Source organism: Bombyx mandarina, chromosome 23, assembly GCF_030267445.1.
Source record: "Bombyx mandarina strain Sakado chromosome 23, ASM3026744v2".
NCBI lineage: Eukaryota > Metazoa > Arthropoda > Insecta > Lepidoptera > Bombycidae > Bombyx > Bombyx mandarina.
In genome coordinates, this window is record NC_143229.1 from 3,146,096 (window position 1) to 3,164,120 (window position 18,025).

At 36.9% G+C, this 18,025-nt stretch overlaps 2 protein-coding genes across 3 annotated transcripts; one reads left to right on the forward strand and one right to left on the reverse strand.

Annotated features, from left to right (window-relative positions):
- Nucleotides 1-946: 946 nt before the first annotated feature.
- Nucleotides 947-12,776, forward strand: RhoGAP54D (Rho GTPase activating protein at 54D). Of its 2 annotated transcripts, none has more exons than XM_089737733.1 (10): nucleotides 947-1,419; nucleotides 1,490-1,677; nucleotides 2,446-2,655; nucleotides 3,679-3,887; nucleotides 4,485-4,672; nucleotides 5,634-5,806; nucleotides 7,669-7,814; nucleotides 8,545-9,111; nucleotides 10,036-10,244; nucleotides 11,055-12,776. In XM_089737733.1, exons 1-10 carry the CDS (start codon nucleotides 1,307-1,309, stop codon nucleotides 11,638-11,640), a joined length of 2,589 nt encoding a protein of 862 aa, XP_089593859.1. In that variant the 5' UTR covers nucleotides 947-1,306; the 3' UTR covers nucleotides 11,641-12,776. The 2 variants fall into 2 exon arrangements, with proteins under 2 accessions (XP_089593859.1, XP_028027783.2); XM_028171982.2 differs by having other exon boundaries at nucleotides 949-1,419; nucleotides 11,049-12,776.
- Nucleotides 12,777-12,858: 82 nt separating this feature from the next.
- On the reverse strand, nucleotides 12,859-16,654 carry LOC114241160 (uncharacterized). Its single transcript, XM_028171939.2, has 3 exons — nucleotides 16,454-16,654; nucleotides 14,528-14,884; nucleotides 12,859-13,238 (listed from the first exon to the last, which is right to left on the reverse strand). Exons 1-3 carry the CDS (start codon nucleotides 16,504-16,506, stop codon nucleotides 13,118-13,120), a joined length of 531 nt encoding a protein of 176 aa, XP_028027740.2. The 5' UTR covers nucleotides 16,507-16,654; the 3' UTR covers nucleotides 12,859-13,117.
- Nucleotides 16,655-18,025: the final 1,371 nt, after the last annotated feature.

Sequence of the window (18,025 nt, forward strand, 5' to 3'; positions counted from 1 at the left end):
ACTCCATTAAAATTTCAAGCTGCCTCAAAAACATTTTTTATAATTTTTTGCAAAAATTTTTTGCACGCGTCTGGTAATGTTACAACCCCGATTATATTGTCTGGCCTATTTTTTTTCGTATTTATTAAGTATTACACTGCAACATATATAAATTGCGTATTGCCTCAAATATATTTTTGGGGCAAAAAAATAATATTTAAAAAAATGTAGGGGTTGATTTAGCTACTCACCAGCCAGGTCTGCAATTCCGTGTTGGAATATAATAGGAGAGGTATGTGACAAGTTTTCAGCTTGCCTCAATCAAATACCTACCCAAAAATTGGTGCCAGCTCTCCTACTAAGATATATCCAACTGACTGCCATTTCTGCTGGCCGACTCTAAGCTCTATACGTCGATAGCTTTAGCTCTGTCGAGATTCCAGCGTGGGTCTCTTCTAAGCTTGCTGAACCACTTTGAGCTGTTAGAAGAATTGTACTTTCACCTATACTTGTACCGATCTCATAAGTCATAACTGGATTGAAAAGTTTTGTTTCCAAAAAAATTAAAAAGATTTCGCAATGTTAAAATTGCAATTTGGAAGGCGTAATTGACGCTTACCAGCCTCCATTGCTTGGGAAATCGATGAGGGAATTGGAGGTCTATGATTGCGACGTGGACACGGCATACCAGTTTGCTCCCAAAGGCAAATTAAGTACCCAAGCGGGTACGATAGCCGAAAGCGTCGAATCGTGGCAGACAAAACTTGAAATTTGCGTGTCTACTACTTTGCAGAAAAAAATAGAGTTGGATTCAGAAGAAATAATTTAATACGGAATTTGCCATCATAAATCTTTTTTAATAATTTTTCTAAAGAAAATTAACAATGATTTATTGGTATTATAAAGTTCCCTTTTTTGTTATTTTACTGCAGAATCTTAAAAAACTGAAAGATTGCGGTAGGTGTACACTGTATTTTACTGCTTACTGCACCTCATTTTAAAAATATCCGTTTGCCGTTGCCATACACTTAATGTTAACGGTAAAAATGTTCGAATGATTTCTGAACGAAAGCGTTTAACCGTTGTGGGCAAGTGACGTTTGATTTTACAAAACATTTAAAAACAATCTGTCGTGTAACTGTGTGTGAGATATTTATGTTCAATTATTTAGATTACGGATGATTTTTGAGAAAAATGTAGAATAAAACTGTTATTCTGTAATCAGCTAGATGTATTAAGAATAATATTACCAACTGTAATTATGTGTTCAAATATAAATAAAGTATTTTTAATAAATTTTCTGTGATCATTATCGTGTTCGATTAAAATGTCTCCTTCCGACATCACCTTGATAGAAAGGCTCCGAAATGAGAATTTAGAACAATATTTTACTTTAGTTCGGATGCATCTATCTTTTGTTGTAGATATAAACACTGACGAGTAAGTAATTCAAATCGTATGCGACTTATTTGAAGGATATAAAATAACAAAAAAAAAACTTTATTTTCAGTGTTGATTGTTCAACAGACAAACCAAAGCAGTTCCGATGGAATTTTCATAAGAAAAATAAATCCTCTACTACGAGTTCTAGTCAAAATAATACAAATAATGTAAAATGTAGTACAGAAATTAAATCTATCACAGAAGATGGTATCGCAAGACTGAATGAGCTGATAGATTTTCTATCGAAGCCAGAAAGTAAGTTATATTTATACAGTTAGACATGAATAAAGAGCAAATATTGTTGAAATGTAGTTATAATACTTCAATAGATGGAATAATATAATCAATCTATTGTCTTGATACCTAGAGAAGGTCTAAATTTTGTACAAAATGGTAACGTTTCATTTAAGTTGACAGTGGTTAATTTTGTGTTGGGAAGGTTACTAAACAAAAATAATTAATGCACCTGCATTATCCATTTGATTACAAATACATTCTTTTAGTTCAGAGATTACTAACATTGCCTCAGATGCAGATTGTAGGTCTTATAAACAGTTTTTCTTATTTTCCCAATTCAACATTTCCACTTACCATTTTTTCAAAAGCACCAAAGTATTTTTATTTTATTGATTGATCTACAAAGCTTAGTCGAGAAATGAAAATCTCTTTAAAATACTGAAAAACTAAGACTTGACAAAAAATGGATACTAATGGCCTTTCTTAAACTTCTATGCTACAATTTACCAGTGCTGTGAAAACAAAAGAATTCAGCATCAATACAAATTTTCAGGATTGTTGTGGTTTTAATTTTTTAATTTTTTTATTTGTAATTTATTTAGATATTAAGATTTAGAGAAAATGTGTTAATTATTATACATTTGTATGAAATGTAGTTAATCCGAGTTGGTATAATTAACTTTAGTTTAAAGTAGTGACTACCAATTTTCAGTAATATCTTCAATAATAATTTTAGTAATAAATTTTATCATATTTATCAATAATAGGATATTGTTTCAATTATAGATGTCCAGCAAGAAGGAATATTTCGAAGAACTGGGTCCCTGAGCCGTCAGCAGGAGCTCAAACAGCTATTACTAACTGGTTCCAACCTTGGCCTTGATGCTGGAAAGTTTTCAGTACATGATTGTGCATCTGTACTCAAAGGATTCCTTGCTGAACTTCCACAACCATTATTGATGGATCAGTATTATCAAACTTACTGTACATTAGCAGGTAATAATCAACATGTTTTTAAATGCTATGGTTAGTGTTCCGCTTTTTGTATTAGTATTGGCATGAGTGATAACTACTTCCTACCATGTAGGTAAGAGGTAGGTTAAGATATCAAAAAATTCTGGCTAATAAAATCAATAAAGAATTACATTAATATATGTGTCTCAGATTGATTTCCATTGTTTTATGTCACTAAGGAAACGTACCAAGCTACTGAATTTTTTTTAATTGATCATGTAGGAGACGAGCATCGGCCCACCTGATGGTGAGTGGTTAAGTCGCCTATGGACTTAAGCAATGTCAGGGGCAGAACTAATAAGCTTTTGACTCCCATTGAATGCTTTGTATGTTGATTTGTTTTGATAACTATTTAGGAATTGAGTTGTTATAATTAACAGTTCAATTATGACCTCAACCTTATTTTAAAAGGTGGTTAGAAATATATACATAAAGCTTTTTTTTTTGGTTGAAGTCTCCTGTTCTGTGCTGGGTCTGCATAGAAATCATTTAAGACAGCTTCTCATCTGTATTATTTTATACCTCAGGTCAAGCTTTTTGAGGCAATAAATAACTTGCACTGCTTAATTGACTTCCCAAAGGCCTTGGGACAGTACTTGTAGATTCTTACTGGTGGTAGGACCTCTTGTGAGTCCGCACGTGTAGGCACCACCGCCCCCCCTATTTCTGCCGTGAAGCAGTAATGCGTGTTGGTTTGAAGGGTGGGGCAGCTGTTGTGACTATACTGAGACCTTAGAACTATATCTCAAAGTGTGTGGCGCATTTACGTTGTAGATGTCTATGGGCTCCAGTAACCACTTAACACCAGATGGGCTGTGAGCTCGTCCACCCATCTAAGCAATAAAAAAAAAACCATCATACCTTGTTAGTTAATTGATTTGTAGAGAATTGTTCTTTACCATCTACTGTATTGTTTCTGATAACCGCAAAATGCTAGATTAATTGAAAATAATTAGAGGATAAATATGTCACAAATATAAATAAAAATACTTTTTACGTTCACAGTACAATACCCCCCAAATGCTGAAACATCGGAAACGAAACTATTGACAGCTCTACAGTTACTACTTCTCCTACTGAGTCCTACACACCGAAGTTTCTTACAAAGACTACTGAGGCTACTACGTCTAGTTGCTGACAACGAGGCAGCAAATCGGATGTCCCCAGACACATTGGCCACAATGTTTACACCTCATCTTTTGTGTCCTAGAAAGGTAAACTAGATCAACTAGTGATCTCCCAGTCGTCGAAATTCAACTATAATTAATTTAAATTATATGTTTGAACATTATTATGGTTTTATTGTCCAAGACTAATTAACTTTCATTTCCGATCCTGTGGAAATGGTAAACAGTTGACGTCGGCCTAAACATGTCATTACGGATCCTCCCGATCCATTAACAGTGTTTTTAGACCCTCACCAGTGGTAGATTCTGTGAAGCACTGCTCTTGCTAAGGCCAGTGCTAGCGACACTCCGGTTAGACCCCCGTGAGCTCACTTACACGTTAAGGAGAAGCTGAAATAGCTTTTCAAGGCTATCAGCATAGGTAGGAAAAAAAACTATAATCACAGATTTCGCCAAGACTATACTATAGACAAATAATATTAATCTCAAATACACGGTAGTGTGTGTAATTTTTTTAATGGTTTAATTTGTTTCTGATGCATAATAAAAAAAAAAAAATAGCATTTTGCACTCCTCGATATTGCCTATAAGTGTGGGAAATTTTGATACTCCTCCATCCTCGTAATTTTCGTAAAAACGGGGTACAAAGTTTTACTTCACGTATTAATAAATAGATGATTTTAGCTTTCGCCGGAGAACTTTCACGCAGACGCGATAGCTCTGTCTCCGGTGATCAGTTTCATGATCCGCGAATCCCGGCGGGTGTTTGAGGCGCCGCGGCGGCTGGCGACGGATGCGGCCGCCTACTTCACGCTGCGGAGACGACGTGCCATGTCGCCCGATATCAACTTAGACGATAGCATCACTGATAAGTATGTTGCAGAGACTTATAAAAGTCACATTTCAAAATTATCATTTTTTTTTGAAGTGACTACGTCTTATAATTCGATGGAGCCGGCTGCACGCATGAAAAACATTACTCATACGGCGTTACCTCGCTCTGAGTCGTATTTTCTTATGACGTTGTCACGTTCAACTATCGTCAGTAAACCGACTTTACAGACAACCGATTTTTTTTATTGCTTAGATTAGTAGACGAGCTCACAGCCCACCCGGTGTTAAGTGGTTACTGGAGCCCATAGACATCTACAACGTAAATGCGCCACCCACCTTGAGATATAAGTCTAAGGTCTCAGTATAGTTACGACTGCCCCGCCCTTCAAACCGGAACGCATTACTGCTTCACGCTTCACGGCAGAAATAGGCAGGGTGGTGGTACCTACCCGTGCGGACTCAGAAGAGGTCCTACCACGCTTAAGCGAAGGTCTTGGAATATAAGATTTTATGATTTGTTGAAGTTTTGTTTTTAGGTGAGCAAAGAATATCAGAGCCTGCCTTTTTATTAAGGGTTCTGTAGAGCCCATAGACATAACAAAGTGATTGACAACACCTCCGAGACACCACCTCAAGAGAGAGTCAAGAGACTCAAAGTCCAAGTCGTTAATAGGTATCCCATCCTTTCAAATACGAACGGTGCTTTTCTAGATCATCAAACAATGATATGCTAGGTTTATCGTTTTTAACTGTCACATAATTATTTATATTCGAATTTATTGATCTGCATAACTTATAACTTATGGATACATTAGATAAGAATGTTATTTTCTGATATTCTCACTCGCGGATGAGGGTCTCAAGTGATAATTATTTAAACGGTTGATACAGCTAATGTAAATTATCCTTTTCCTTTTTTTTTTAATAATATCATGAACAACTTCGAAAATAAAACCTTTTTGAGTGAAAATTGATTTGTTTTCTTTCATCTGTCGACAGAACAGCAGCAAACACAGTGTACACATTTGTGGATAGGAACAGAACGAAAGCTGAAAACGAAACTAATCCGACAGACACGGCCCTAGCTCAGCTTTATGCGCACATACAAGCATTGCCAGATTCGCATCAAAAGAGACGACTGATCAAGCATTTCAACCGGCAAAACGGATACGGTACGTTTGGAAATGCAACTGGCTATCTTCTTGTTGGGACCATTAAGAAATGGCACAATCGAATCTGATCATGTCTTATTACTGTCCTTACAGTCTCTTGAAGCTATGAAGAATTTTTTTTTATTGCTTATATGGGTGGACGAGCTCACAGCCCACCTAGTGTTAAGTGGTTACTGGAGCCCATAGACATCTACAACGTAAATGCGCCACTCACCTTGAGATATAAGTTCTAAGGTCTCAAGTATAGTTACAACTTTCAAATTCAAATTCAAATTCAAAATCATTTATTTCAACTTGGATGTCATCAAAAACACACTTGTTGAATGTCAAAATGTAAAAGAAAATGTTAACTCTACCACCGGTTCCAAAAAAAGCCACAGTCCTGAGAAGAACCGGCGAAACAAACTCAGTGGGCTTTTTTTTTTTTTTTTGTATTTTCTCAACTATTTTCTTTTTTTTTAAACAAGAAAACATATTTACAGTATACAAAAAAACAAGTCAAAAAATACAATTCAAATAAATAATAATAATAATGAAAAATGAAAAGGCCAGGAGCGAACGCCTCATTCCCACGTAGTGCCATCTAGTAAAAAATCCTTAACTTTATAATATGCCTTGTTGCACAAACGTTCCTTGACAGTTTTCTTAAATCTATGAACAGGTAGTAGTTGAACGTTTTGTGGGATCTTGTTGAAAAGCTGTACACCCAGCCCCCTGAAAGAGTTGCTTATTTTCTTAATTCGAGCCGCCGGCAACGCAAGCCTATGTTTGTTCCTAGTGTTCACATTATGCAAATCGCAGACTCTGGGGAATTCTACAATGTTTTTACGCACGTACAATAAATTTTCAAAAATGTATTGGGACGCTAAAGTTAGAATTTTGATTTCCTTAAACTTGTCCCTCAAGGATTCCCTCGGGTGCATATTATAAATAGCACGAATAGCCCTCTTCTGCAGGATGAAAATCGTTTCGACATCGGCAGCATTGCCCCATAGCAAAATGCCATAGGACATAACACTATGAAAATAACTGAAATAAACTAGACGTGCCGTATCTTCATCAGTATACGTTCGTATTTTTTTTACCGCAAACGCTGCAGAACTAAGTCTATTCGCTAACTTGCATATGTGAGGACCCCACTGCAGCCTGGAATCAACTGTTATACCAAGAAAAACTGTCGAATCAACAAGCTCCAGTGTCTCTCCACTTACAATGATATTAGTGTCTACTTGTCTAACATTAGGTGTGGTAAATTTTATACATTTTGTTTTTTTGTTATTTAATAACAGATTATTAACACTAAACCAATGTACCACGCGCGAGATAGCATCATTCACATCGGCTGCCCCACCCTTCAAACTGAAACGCATTACTGTTTCACGGCAGAAATAGGCAGGGCGGTGATATCTATCCGTGCGTTTTCACAAGAGGTCCTACCACTAGTAATTACGCAAATTATAATTTTGCGGGTTTGATTTTTATTACACGATGTTATTCCTTCACCGTGGAAGTCAATCGTGAACATTTGTCGAGTACGTATTTCATTAGAAAAATTGGTACCCGCCTGAGATTCGAACACCGGTGCATCGCTCAACACGAATGCACCGGACGTCTTGTCCTTTAGGCCACGACGACTTCAAGTCGACGAGTCTCAGAATGTATGACGTTCACTGTGAGATATCACGTAGAAGTCTCAATTGTATAGTAATAATAACCCTCTGGATATAGAAGGAATGTTAGTACCTATCCGTGGAGGCTTATGTCTGATCAACAGAATCATATACCACTAGTCAGACATATAGTCACATCAACATTAGGCAGGCTGTGAGTGCATAACGTTGCATTGGTAACATAATTTGCAGGCACACCGATTCAAATACAGCGCACCGGTAAAGTGGCAGGCTCTAGAAGTTTCGGTGATTCAATCAAAAGACACATATTCAATAAGGGTCTCCTGAATAAAACGCCAAAGAAATGCTCCACCGCCAACATTGATACCATAGAAGAGGTCAGTGCGTTTATAATGCTTAAAGTTTTTAATGCTTTTCTGTTTGTGCATTCTGTGTTACGCGTTCTCTCTAATTGTGTAGCAACAAGGTCAGAGATGTGGTAGTGTTTTTTAATAGAATATATTTTATTAGTTTATAAAACTTTAAAATATTATCGTATGGAAAGAGAAAACATGTTGTACCAACCCGAGGTGACTGGGAGAAGGGCAGGTGAATGATGATAAAACTTTAAAATATTCTATTTGTTTTGTCCCCTTTCTTCTATTATGTTTGTCTCGATGGATTTATTTGAATGGAAAGTTAATAGCAAAGTTAATAAGTACGAAATAGTGTTGCTTCCTAATGTAACAAGTGACGACATTACGAAGTGTATAGTTTCTCTTCCTGTTACACTTTGAAGAGACTGCAAGGCACAGAAAGGTGTGTGTGTATACATAAGAAATTTGTAGCTTTGAGCTTTGATTTGAGGTAATTTATACACTATATATTTATAAGAGAAAATAAAAAAACTATCAACGAAAACATTTATATGAGTGGCTTGAACTTTTTATAACCTTTGTCAATGCTCTCCTTGGTATAATGATAGATTACTGCATCTCACCAGTTGCTACACAGAAGCTTGCTCGGAACTAATCATTGATTAATCATCCATCATCATATCATCTGCTATTACTATTGTGTCTCTCTTCTGTCCGTAACCCTTTCAAAACTCAAACGCATGCATTACAGAAAACGGCGAAAGGAAAAATGCGATTCGCCGATGACAAAGTCGACGTCTCACACAAGAACATCGTTCTAAAGAATTTAGCCAATAAAATCGCTAGTTCCGAGTCATTGGACGACGACTACCAATCGGACGTGAGCAACGAGAGCACGTTGTCCGAGGGAGCTTTGAGCAAATCGAAAAAGCTCAGTCCGAAATTCGTTTCCGAACCGAATCTGAGCGTTCTCGACGCGGACGAGACGCCGAAAACCGCCAAAAAGCGATTGTTCCGTTCGAAAATCGTGACGTCACAGAACAAGAAGTACCAGAAGCGGAATGGGCCCATCCGCGGCACGCCCACCTGCGTCTCCTGCTTCGACGACCAAGATACCGGCTCCGATTTATCGTGCACAGACACGCCAAAGAAGTCACGACTCTGCGACGAGGAGATAAAGCACTATTTGACTAGCACCCCGGGGATGACAGAGACGGCGTTCGACGGAGAATGTTCTACTCCATACACGATAAACTTTAGGAGGGCTTCAATGTCGCCCATAACTAAATCGACCCAGAAATTGTCTAAAGCCATGCAGGTCGGTTCACTCTTTGCATGTGTCGCTTCTTTTATCTTTCGCTTCCTGTTTGTCATTGTCAATGTCAATAACGATCATCGATTTTATATTAATAGTTTCATTATAATTCAGACACGTCATTTCCGATCCTTCCGATCCACTAACGGTGCTTTTAGGTACTTCAAGCATCGGTTATCGTTCTCATCGAACCCGTCGCTTACGACGAAGGGCTCGACGAGTAAATTAACCCATAGACACAGCCCACTGAGTTTCTCGCCGGATCTTCTCAGTGGGTCGCGTTTCCGATCCGGTGGTAGATTCTGCGAAGCACTGCTCTTGCTGGGGTTCGTGTTAGCAACGTCGTCAGGTTTGAGCCCCGTGAGCTCACTTACTAGCTAAGGTTACGCTGATATGGTCTCTCTAGACCAGTGATTCTCAACCACTGTACCGCGGCACTTTTGTGTGCCGCCAAATTTTGCGAATATATAATAATGTTAATATTATTAAATTATATCATTCGAAAAGAAAAATATTTTAAACATGAATATATATTTAAATCCACAAAAAAAAAATTATAGTATATTTTAGTTTATTTCGTATATTAAAATTTTTTGATAAACTATTTATGGAGTGTGTGTGTAGTAAGTAAATAATTTTTCTTTTTTTTTGTGTGCCGCCAAATTTTGATATCTTTAAATATGTGCCGCAACAAAAAAAAGGTTGAGAATCACTGCTCTAGACGATCAGCTTAGGTAGGAAAAAAATAATCAGAGAATTGTTATTTATCAGCTCAATAGGCATGAAAGCTGATTTCCAAAGTCTGTTACTGCCTATTTTCATCATATTTTGTTTGTAATTAAAATTAGGTAATTATATTCGTTCAATTTTTTTAACAGGTCTGTTTGAAATGTTGATATTAAAGTCCTAAGGGTAATATTGTTGCAGGAATCGATAATGACACCGAGGTCTCGCAAGCCGCTGATAATAACGTCGGAGCAACGTGACATGCCCGATACAAACGAGAACAAACCCACGGATAAATCCGTTGAAATATATCGTACTATAGAAAACGATATATCGCCCAAGAACGATAGTGATTTTGTCTCTTCCGACGACGACAACGAAATGTCTAGTTCTAGTTTTTCTTGTGAGCGGTGAGTCTTTTATATGAAAGTATTATTAAGTATTAAAGCTATAATATAGTAATAATTGGCATAAATACTTCGTAAGCAAAGGGAAGTATGCAAGTAGGTAAGGAAGTACTTTAAGCGGCAGGCAGCGGTTTGGCTCTGCCCCTCCATTGCTGAAGTCCATGGGCGATGATAACCACTCACCATCATGCAGGCCGTATGTTCGTTTGCCAACAAGGGCAAAAAAAATTTTTTTAATTGTTATATACCGATAAATTCTAAATATTCGTGTGTGTAATGGTTTTACTGGTGGTAGGACCTCTTGTGAGTCTGCACCTGACTGACCTCTTTACCTTCTGACAGTGGTCAGAAACGTTTTTGTATTAAGTACGGTTTACGTAAAACGTTTGAAGTAGAAAAAAAAAACTAACTTATTAAATAAATTATTGTTATTATAATCAATTACTTAGTTAGATTTTACATTATAACAGTTACAAAAAATCGAGTTACAATTACTGACTCGGCAGAAGAAAAAAATGTAAATTCAAAAATCAGAATCCTATTCCTCTGTATCAAAGTTACTGCTTCCCTTACTAAAAGGCCAATATGCAAACAAGAATAAACCTTACGGTCTCAGGTAAAAGGTTTACATTCCGTGACGACGGCGGTCTTTGCATCTGCGCGAGCGAGACTCATTAATATTTACGCGGGAGTGACAAAGACAGGTAATAGGTTTACGTACAAAATTCTTCCTGCTCCGCGACTGGACTACAGTCAAAACTAAGAGTGTGTTCAAGAATTAATTTATTCTAATGTTTTTATAATTAGTTCCAGGTCAATGCAGTCGATAAACGGGACACGACCAAGAAAGAAAACTCATCACGATAGCCGATCTATATCTCTGGGCGACATAAGCCCTTTAAGATGCGAAAATTCAAGATTCGTAATAAGCCAAGAACCCACGAGGCATATCGATAAATCTCTCGACACAACACTGTGCAGCGACGTGGCCCCGCTACCAAAGTTCAAAATATCACACGAAATAACAACAGATCACATCACTAAATCACTAACCGATCCATTCAGAGAGTATTTACTCAGTAGATCCGTTCTAACTGCCACACCTATTGACTTATCGATAATAAACAAATCGAATGAAAATGATGAGAAACTCTCTGATTCGCTCATGTACTGCTTAGACGGAAACGTTCCTAGTGATCTCACGCTGTCCATTAGCAATTTGGCGGTCGATAAAGATGATCGATTACCTATGATGAATATCGATACTAATATCGATATAAGTCCGAAGAGGAAACGTTGTGATTCTAATACTTCTGCTGATGCAAAGAAAGGTATTAAGAAGTTGAATGTCGAAAAAGAGAATATTAAAGCACACGGCTTACGAGAGACCGAATTATAAGTATTAATAGATAATGATTCGCTTATTACCAAGTGGTAACACAGTGATGTTTGAAATCGGTTATATTAAAGAATCAATGGGCTATAGTTGCATTAAAATCGCTTGCTCATATCACAATTTAGTGTCAGGTGTACTATACTCAGAGATACTCACAGATACTCATAGTTCGTTGCTTGGCTGTTAAACCAAAATTGTTACTTGATCATTGTACCCCAGTGCCTAAACGAATACTTTATGTATCACTATTTTCAATGTATGTATTAAAATATTATTGTTATTAATAATCCAATTTGAACTCTATACGATAATGATAAAGTTCAAAATGCTGTTTATATATTTTATAATATTAAAGTACTTGTAACTTTTGTTACTATCGATGATTATGGAAGAAATATTGAGGTAATTAAAATGTTATTTCTGTCTTACTTGTCTATATACTACGTTTCAATCTTCTATCTCTTTCTAAGCTGTTAAAATTGTTCTTCGTTTTAAGGGTATCGTTAGAGCCATCGTATTGTTTTAAACGTTTCTTTGGGTTTAATTTTTGCGCGTAACCAACCGTTATTATTTTTATTGATATTGTTTAATAAATTAAAATTATCGATAATATATTATCATCGTATCTTTGTACAACTTCCACGCAAAAACTATTCCACGAGAAAGTTTCATTGTAAATTGAAATGCACAGAAATGAGAAAGTAAATTAAATTTTTGAGATTCATCTAAAAAATAGGGTTGTGAAGAAACTTGTTAAAGAATATTTTTTTTCTATTATGTACATAGATTGAAATGTTTTTGCGTCTCAAAATGGTTGTTGTTGACAGTGGCTTAAGATTGTCTATTGCGTAACACCGGACCTCTCCTTGTCTATAGCAACCACAAATAGGCACGCTCCAGTATTTTGTCTTATGACAACATCCGACGATATTTATAATATAATTGACGAACGTATCGACTCGAGATCATTTGGAACATTTGTAAAATCCAAGCGTGTCGTCAATTTTGATCCGTATTACGATTGGCGATACGTTTGATTTTAGCAAATCAGCGTGGATCGCTCGAAGTTAATAAATCGATTGGGTCTCGTTTAGGTTCGTCTTGAATTTTTTAAATAAATAAATTAAAAGAAAACAAAATACGCTTTATTTTAATACGTTACATATATGTACAGTAATAATATATTTGCATTAAATTATATAAGGCAATTCGATCCCATTACCCGCAAATGAAAGCTGAACTTCTCAGGCTTCCGTTGTCATAGCGAGATAAAGCCAGCTTAACACGATTTTGAAATCTATTCTATGAGGTATAAAGCGCAGTTTCACTAAAATCCGATCAGTAGTTTTCGCGTGATGCGGAAACGAATTAAAAACAACAGTTGAAAACCCTTAAACAAATTGGGGTGTAATTTATTTTTGTAAATTTTATGTATGCACATACGTTTTAAACACACTATTCCAGTTTTATTATTCGAATATTACAAAACATAAATAATGCAAAACGTGAACATCCCTATACAAGTGAGATAGCAATAGAATTGACAGCAAACTCTATAGAAACAGTTGGCGCATCTCCGACTTAGTGGCTCTTTGGGTGGGCTGAAAAATATAAAAATGTTTTCTCATTTAATGCTTAAAATGTTCTTGGTTTAATATTACCTAAGCTTATTTCCCTTAAGGCTTACTGTCTCAAGAATAAACTAACATGGCTAGCTAACTCAGTGTCTATCTAATATTAGTGCATTCCAGAGTTTCACAAATTTGATTGATATTGATTGCGAGTATAAATCTGGCCGCTAGTAAGACAGATTTTATTTGTTTTGTTTTTATAGGTGGATCGATGAGTTCACTGCCAGATCCTCATCCTAATCATCATCATTAGCCTACAACAGTCGATTGTTGAACATAGGCCTCTCCAATTGCATGCCACTGAGCACGACCCTTGGCTTTTATCCAGCTCTTACCAGCCACCCCGCATCGTCACTCCACCACCAGATCTCAGTGGGTCGCGTTTTCAATCCGGTGGTAGACTCTGCGTAGCTGTGCTCTTACTAGGGCTAGTTTTAGCAACGACGTCATATTTGAACCCTTGAGCTCACTTGTTAAGGCTACGCTGAAATGGTCTCTCAAGACCAGGAGGCTTAGGTGGGAATAAAAAAAAGAAGAGTCTGATGGCGTCTTGCACTACGTTTACCAATTCGCGGTCACGTTTACCCCAGCAGTTATCGGTTCTCCGGCTAATATGGGCAACCCGTTGCCACTTCAGCTTACTAAACACTCATGGCTTCCCTTGGACTAACTCGGAGTCCATAGACATCGCGAATGTCTCTATCAGCCTCTCCGCGCTTAAAACACTTGGTAGCGTGAGTTTCAACACGTAGGAATTGATCATCAACCAATCTAGCGATTCATGCGCTCACTTTGTGATGCCAATGGGTTCCGGTAATCAATATAATAATGGCGATTTTAAATTTAGAGCAGTACAAAAAAACGGAGCTTACGTCGATTAATCCGATAAAAGAAACGAGAATTAAAGAAATAGCCACAATGCAACCACTTCATTCTGCGTAGCGGATTTATTGACTTGCTTTTGCGAAAAAAAAGGGAAGCTGTACGCTTTTATGCGTTTTATTAAAACAACGTGAATCGTAATATGCCTAAACACGTTTTGTTGAAGTTAGCAGCGGTTTGAATGTAATCCTCTTGATATTAGGAAATACATCAAAATTTTGCCCAGTAGGTATATGAAGGAATTCACATACGCCTTGTGTCTTAAGTATTTTGTGCCTAAAAATATATAAGTTACTACCTACTTAATTTTAAGGGGCTGATCAAACAATTGTACATTTCAAACCATGCGATCTTTTGTGTCACATTTATGAACTTACCTTTTGCTAACGCTGACATATCGTGTTTCGTATCGCGGCTTGGCACTTACAGAGCGTCCCTTTAATTTCATTTTCCTTTCTGATCGAGGAGGTGGTAATGACTCCGACTTTCTTTGCAAAACATATTTTCTTTTATAACCTCTTTTTTTGCTACGTGTAATGTATTTTTCATCGCATTGTTCTTTTCTGTAAGGTTTCCTGTATCTATGTTTGCGCATTTCAAAATTCCGAATTGCTCCAGGATCTTTGAATCTCATACGCCTATTGCATACCTGTACTACTGTCGGTTTCTCTGAATAGTTCTTTAGAGTCATCGGCAAAGAGCCTCTCCTTTGTTGTTCAATGAAAATTTGTGGTCTGTAAAATAAATATGGATAGATTTTTAATTACCATTGGCACAAAGGCATCGATCGACTCTTGTTCAAATCGAAGATGCCAAGACCTATTAAAGTCAAGTGACCCGTAATAGCTTTCTATGGCTTTTTATTGGCAAGAATATTTGCATATTGAAATAAATATTCGCACAGCCTTGAATCAAATTCTGCGTGTTTAAAATAATTTATGTTTTGAGCACGCGCGTACTTAAGCAAGCGGTAAAAGTTGCAAATCCTAAAAAAAAGATTTGTGGTGTCGCGGGGCACCGCATAGGAACGGAGTTCCTTATTCTAAAAATATTAATTTTAAGTTCTATTCGAGGTATAAAGAAAATAATTATTCGAGTACACATTTTTTATTATGATTTTTTTTATTGATAAAAAGAAAACGTTTACGTTACGGACGCTTTTTACCGGTTAGGGTACCCCTCCGCATCGTCCCATAAGGAACTTCTTTCCAAAATACAATTTCCGGTATTTCGAATACATTTTCTTACAATGTTAGTGAAGGAACAGCGGCGTACTTGGTTTAAACTGGTGATCGGAACACATACACCACAACGTGCATGCCATCGCCCACCTTGAAACATGAGATTGAAGTGCCTATTTTCTTGTATAACGGTATCCTTCAAACCTGAATCCACGACTGCTTCACGGCACAAATAAGCATGTTGATATCTAGTCGTTCGGGCTTATAATACGCCTTCATACCGATAAATGCCAGTTGGCGATCGTTTTATGCTGGTAAATTACTCGGAGAACGTTGTTGTTCATCCTCTAGTGAGTCCTTTAGCGGCCTTTGATGATAACCACAGGAAGAAATGGGGTGTTGCTATTCTTCAAACGACTTATTGGTGGTAGGACCTCTTTGAGTCCGTATGGGTAGGTACCACCGCCCTGCCTATTTTTGCCGTGAAGCAGTAATGCGTTTCGGTTTGAAGGGTGGGGCAGCCGTAGTAATTATACTGAAACCTTTTTTTATTGCCTAGATGTGTGGACGAGCTCACAGCCCACCTGGTGTTAAGTGGTAACTGGAACCCATAGACATCTACAACGTAAATGGGCCACACACCTTGAGATATAAGTTCTAAGGTCTCAGTATAGTTACAACGGCTGTCCCACCCTTCAAACCGAAACGCATTACTGCTTCACGGCAGAATTAGGCGGGGCGGTGGTACCTACCCGTGCGGACTCACAAGAGGTCCTACCACCAGTATCTCAAAGTGGGTGGCGCATTTACGTTTTAGTTGTCTATGGGTTCCAGTAACCACTTAAAACCAGGTGGGCTGTGAGCTCGTCCACCCATCTAAGCAAAAATCCTAGGTTGATGGATCCTAGGACAAAAGCCTACTATCCCGTATTGCGCAGAAAATTTCATTAGGTAGATACGTGAGAAACGTGTTGTAATTGTATTTAACTAATAATATTATGTAGACAGCGCTTGCAAAAATATTTTTGTAGTAAGAAAACATTACGGTATACATACTGTTTGATCAAATCACGTGGAGTACCTACTTACTGGCTTTCGCAAGAAACGGACATTCCAACTGACCTTTTGTATTTAGGGACTACAAACAAATGTATTTTCCCCCTCGAAGATTTCATTTTGATAAAACAATTTTTTATATGATATATTGTATAAGATTGTTATTAATTTTTTGTTCTGGATCAAATGTTGTGTCATTTAGCCTACATTGATGATAACGACTGTTGATTTTTACAATAGATTTCGCAGTAAAATGGTATAAAATCCCTGCCGTCATCGTACGCGTTTGACACATACATTCAGTCATAAATAAGTCATTTTTTCTATCAGTTTCATGCATAGACCTTAGGTTTCATACTTCAGTGGTTTCATTCGTGTTTTCTGACAATCTTAGTACCTACGCAATAAAATAAATATTTTTATATTCAATAAAGGATTGAATCATAACTTTTCGGGCATGAGGAAGAATTACACTGAAAAAATATCACAGAATCATTTTACTATTTTATGTATATACAGGGATAATTTATATTATTTTAGAAAAAATAACAAGCTATACGTATCAACATAAAAAAAAGAAATTATTAGATTGCCTATTTTCATAGTGTTTTTGTTTTTAAACTACATACATAATTATTACATCAAATTTTAGTCGCCATATAAAGAAATATGTATTTTGAAACAAAAATATCCTATTCTCGTTCCTAAAGTCATAAGTCTAGAAGCTTAGAGGTAACAGTCCTGCTAGATCAAACTGGAGAATATTATGAATAAATTAACTGCCTGGTGATTTCGTTAGTGAATTCCGTAGTTACACAACGGACTTCCTGTCATGGACTTAATTAATGGTCCCAAATTTTAGGATATTAATTGGATAGGCAGTGTTTGGTACCACTGATCGCTTTTCGCTTAGCTGATCGCACGATAAATTTAGTTTTGTGGATACTTTAGACGCAATGGTTGTTTTATACATAATTAAATTTACGGATGCTTTTAATTAACTCAATTTCCAGTGTAAGACACGTTAATGCGTTTTTTTTTAATTGCTTAGATGTTTGGACGAGCTCATAGTCCACCTGGTGTTACTGGAGTCCATGGACATCTACAACGTAAATGCGCCACCCACCTTGAGATACAAGTTCTAAGGTCTCAAGTATAGTTACAACGATTAATTTATTTCGATTAATTAAAACCAGATTTACGGTTTAATCGCGTATTTTCATTGTCATTGTATTATTTCTAATGTAAGCTGTAAGCTATTCGAAAAGTTGTTACGATGTTATTCTTTCACCGTGGAACTCAATCGTGATCATTTGTTAAGTACGTATTTCATTAGAAAAATTGGTACCCGCCTGTGGGATTCGAACGCTGGTGCATCGCTACATACGAATGTACCGGACGTCTTATCCTTTGGGCCACGATGACACGATGTGAAGACAGGTGATACAACTGATCGATCGATTTTTAAAAATCCTCAAAGGGAAGATTGGCATCATGAGATTTATCAGACCGACACACCTAATGTTGTTGTTTAGAACTTGATTTATGTAAGCTTTTTTTGAAAATTTCGTTAGGGCGATTCAGGAAGCTGTCAAATGTCTTCTGTTTTATGATAGCATGGTCACGGACGATGATAAT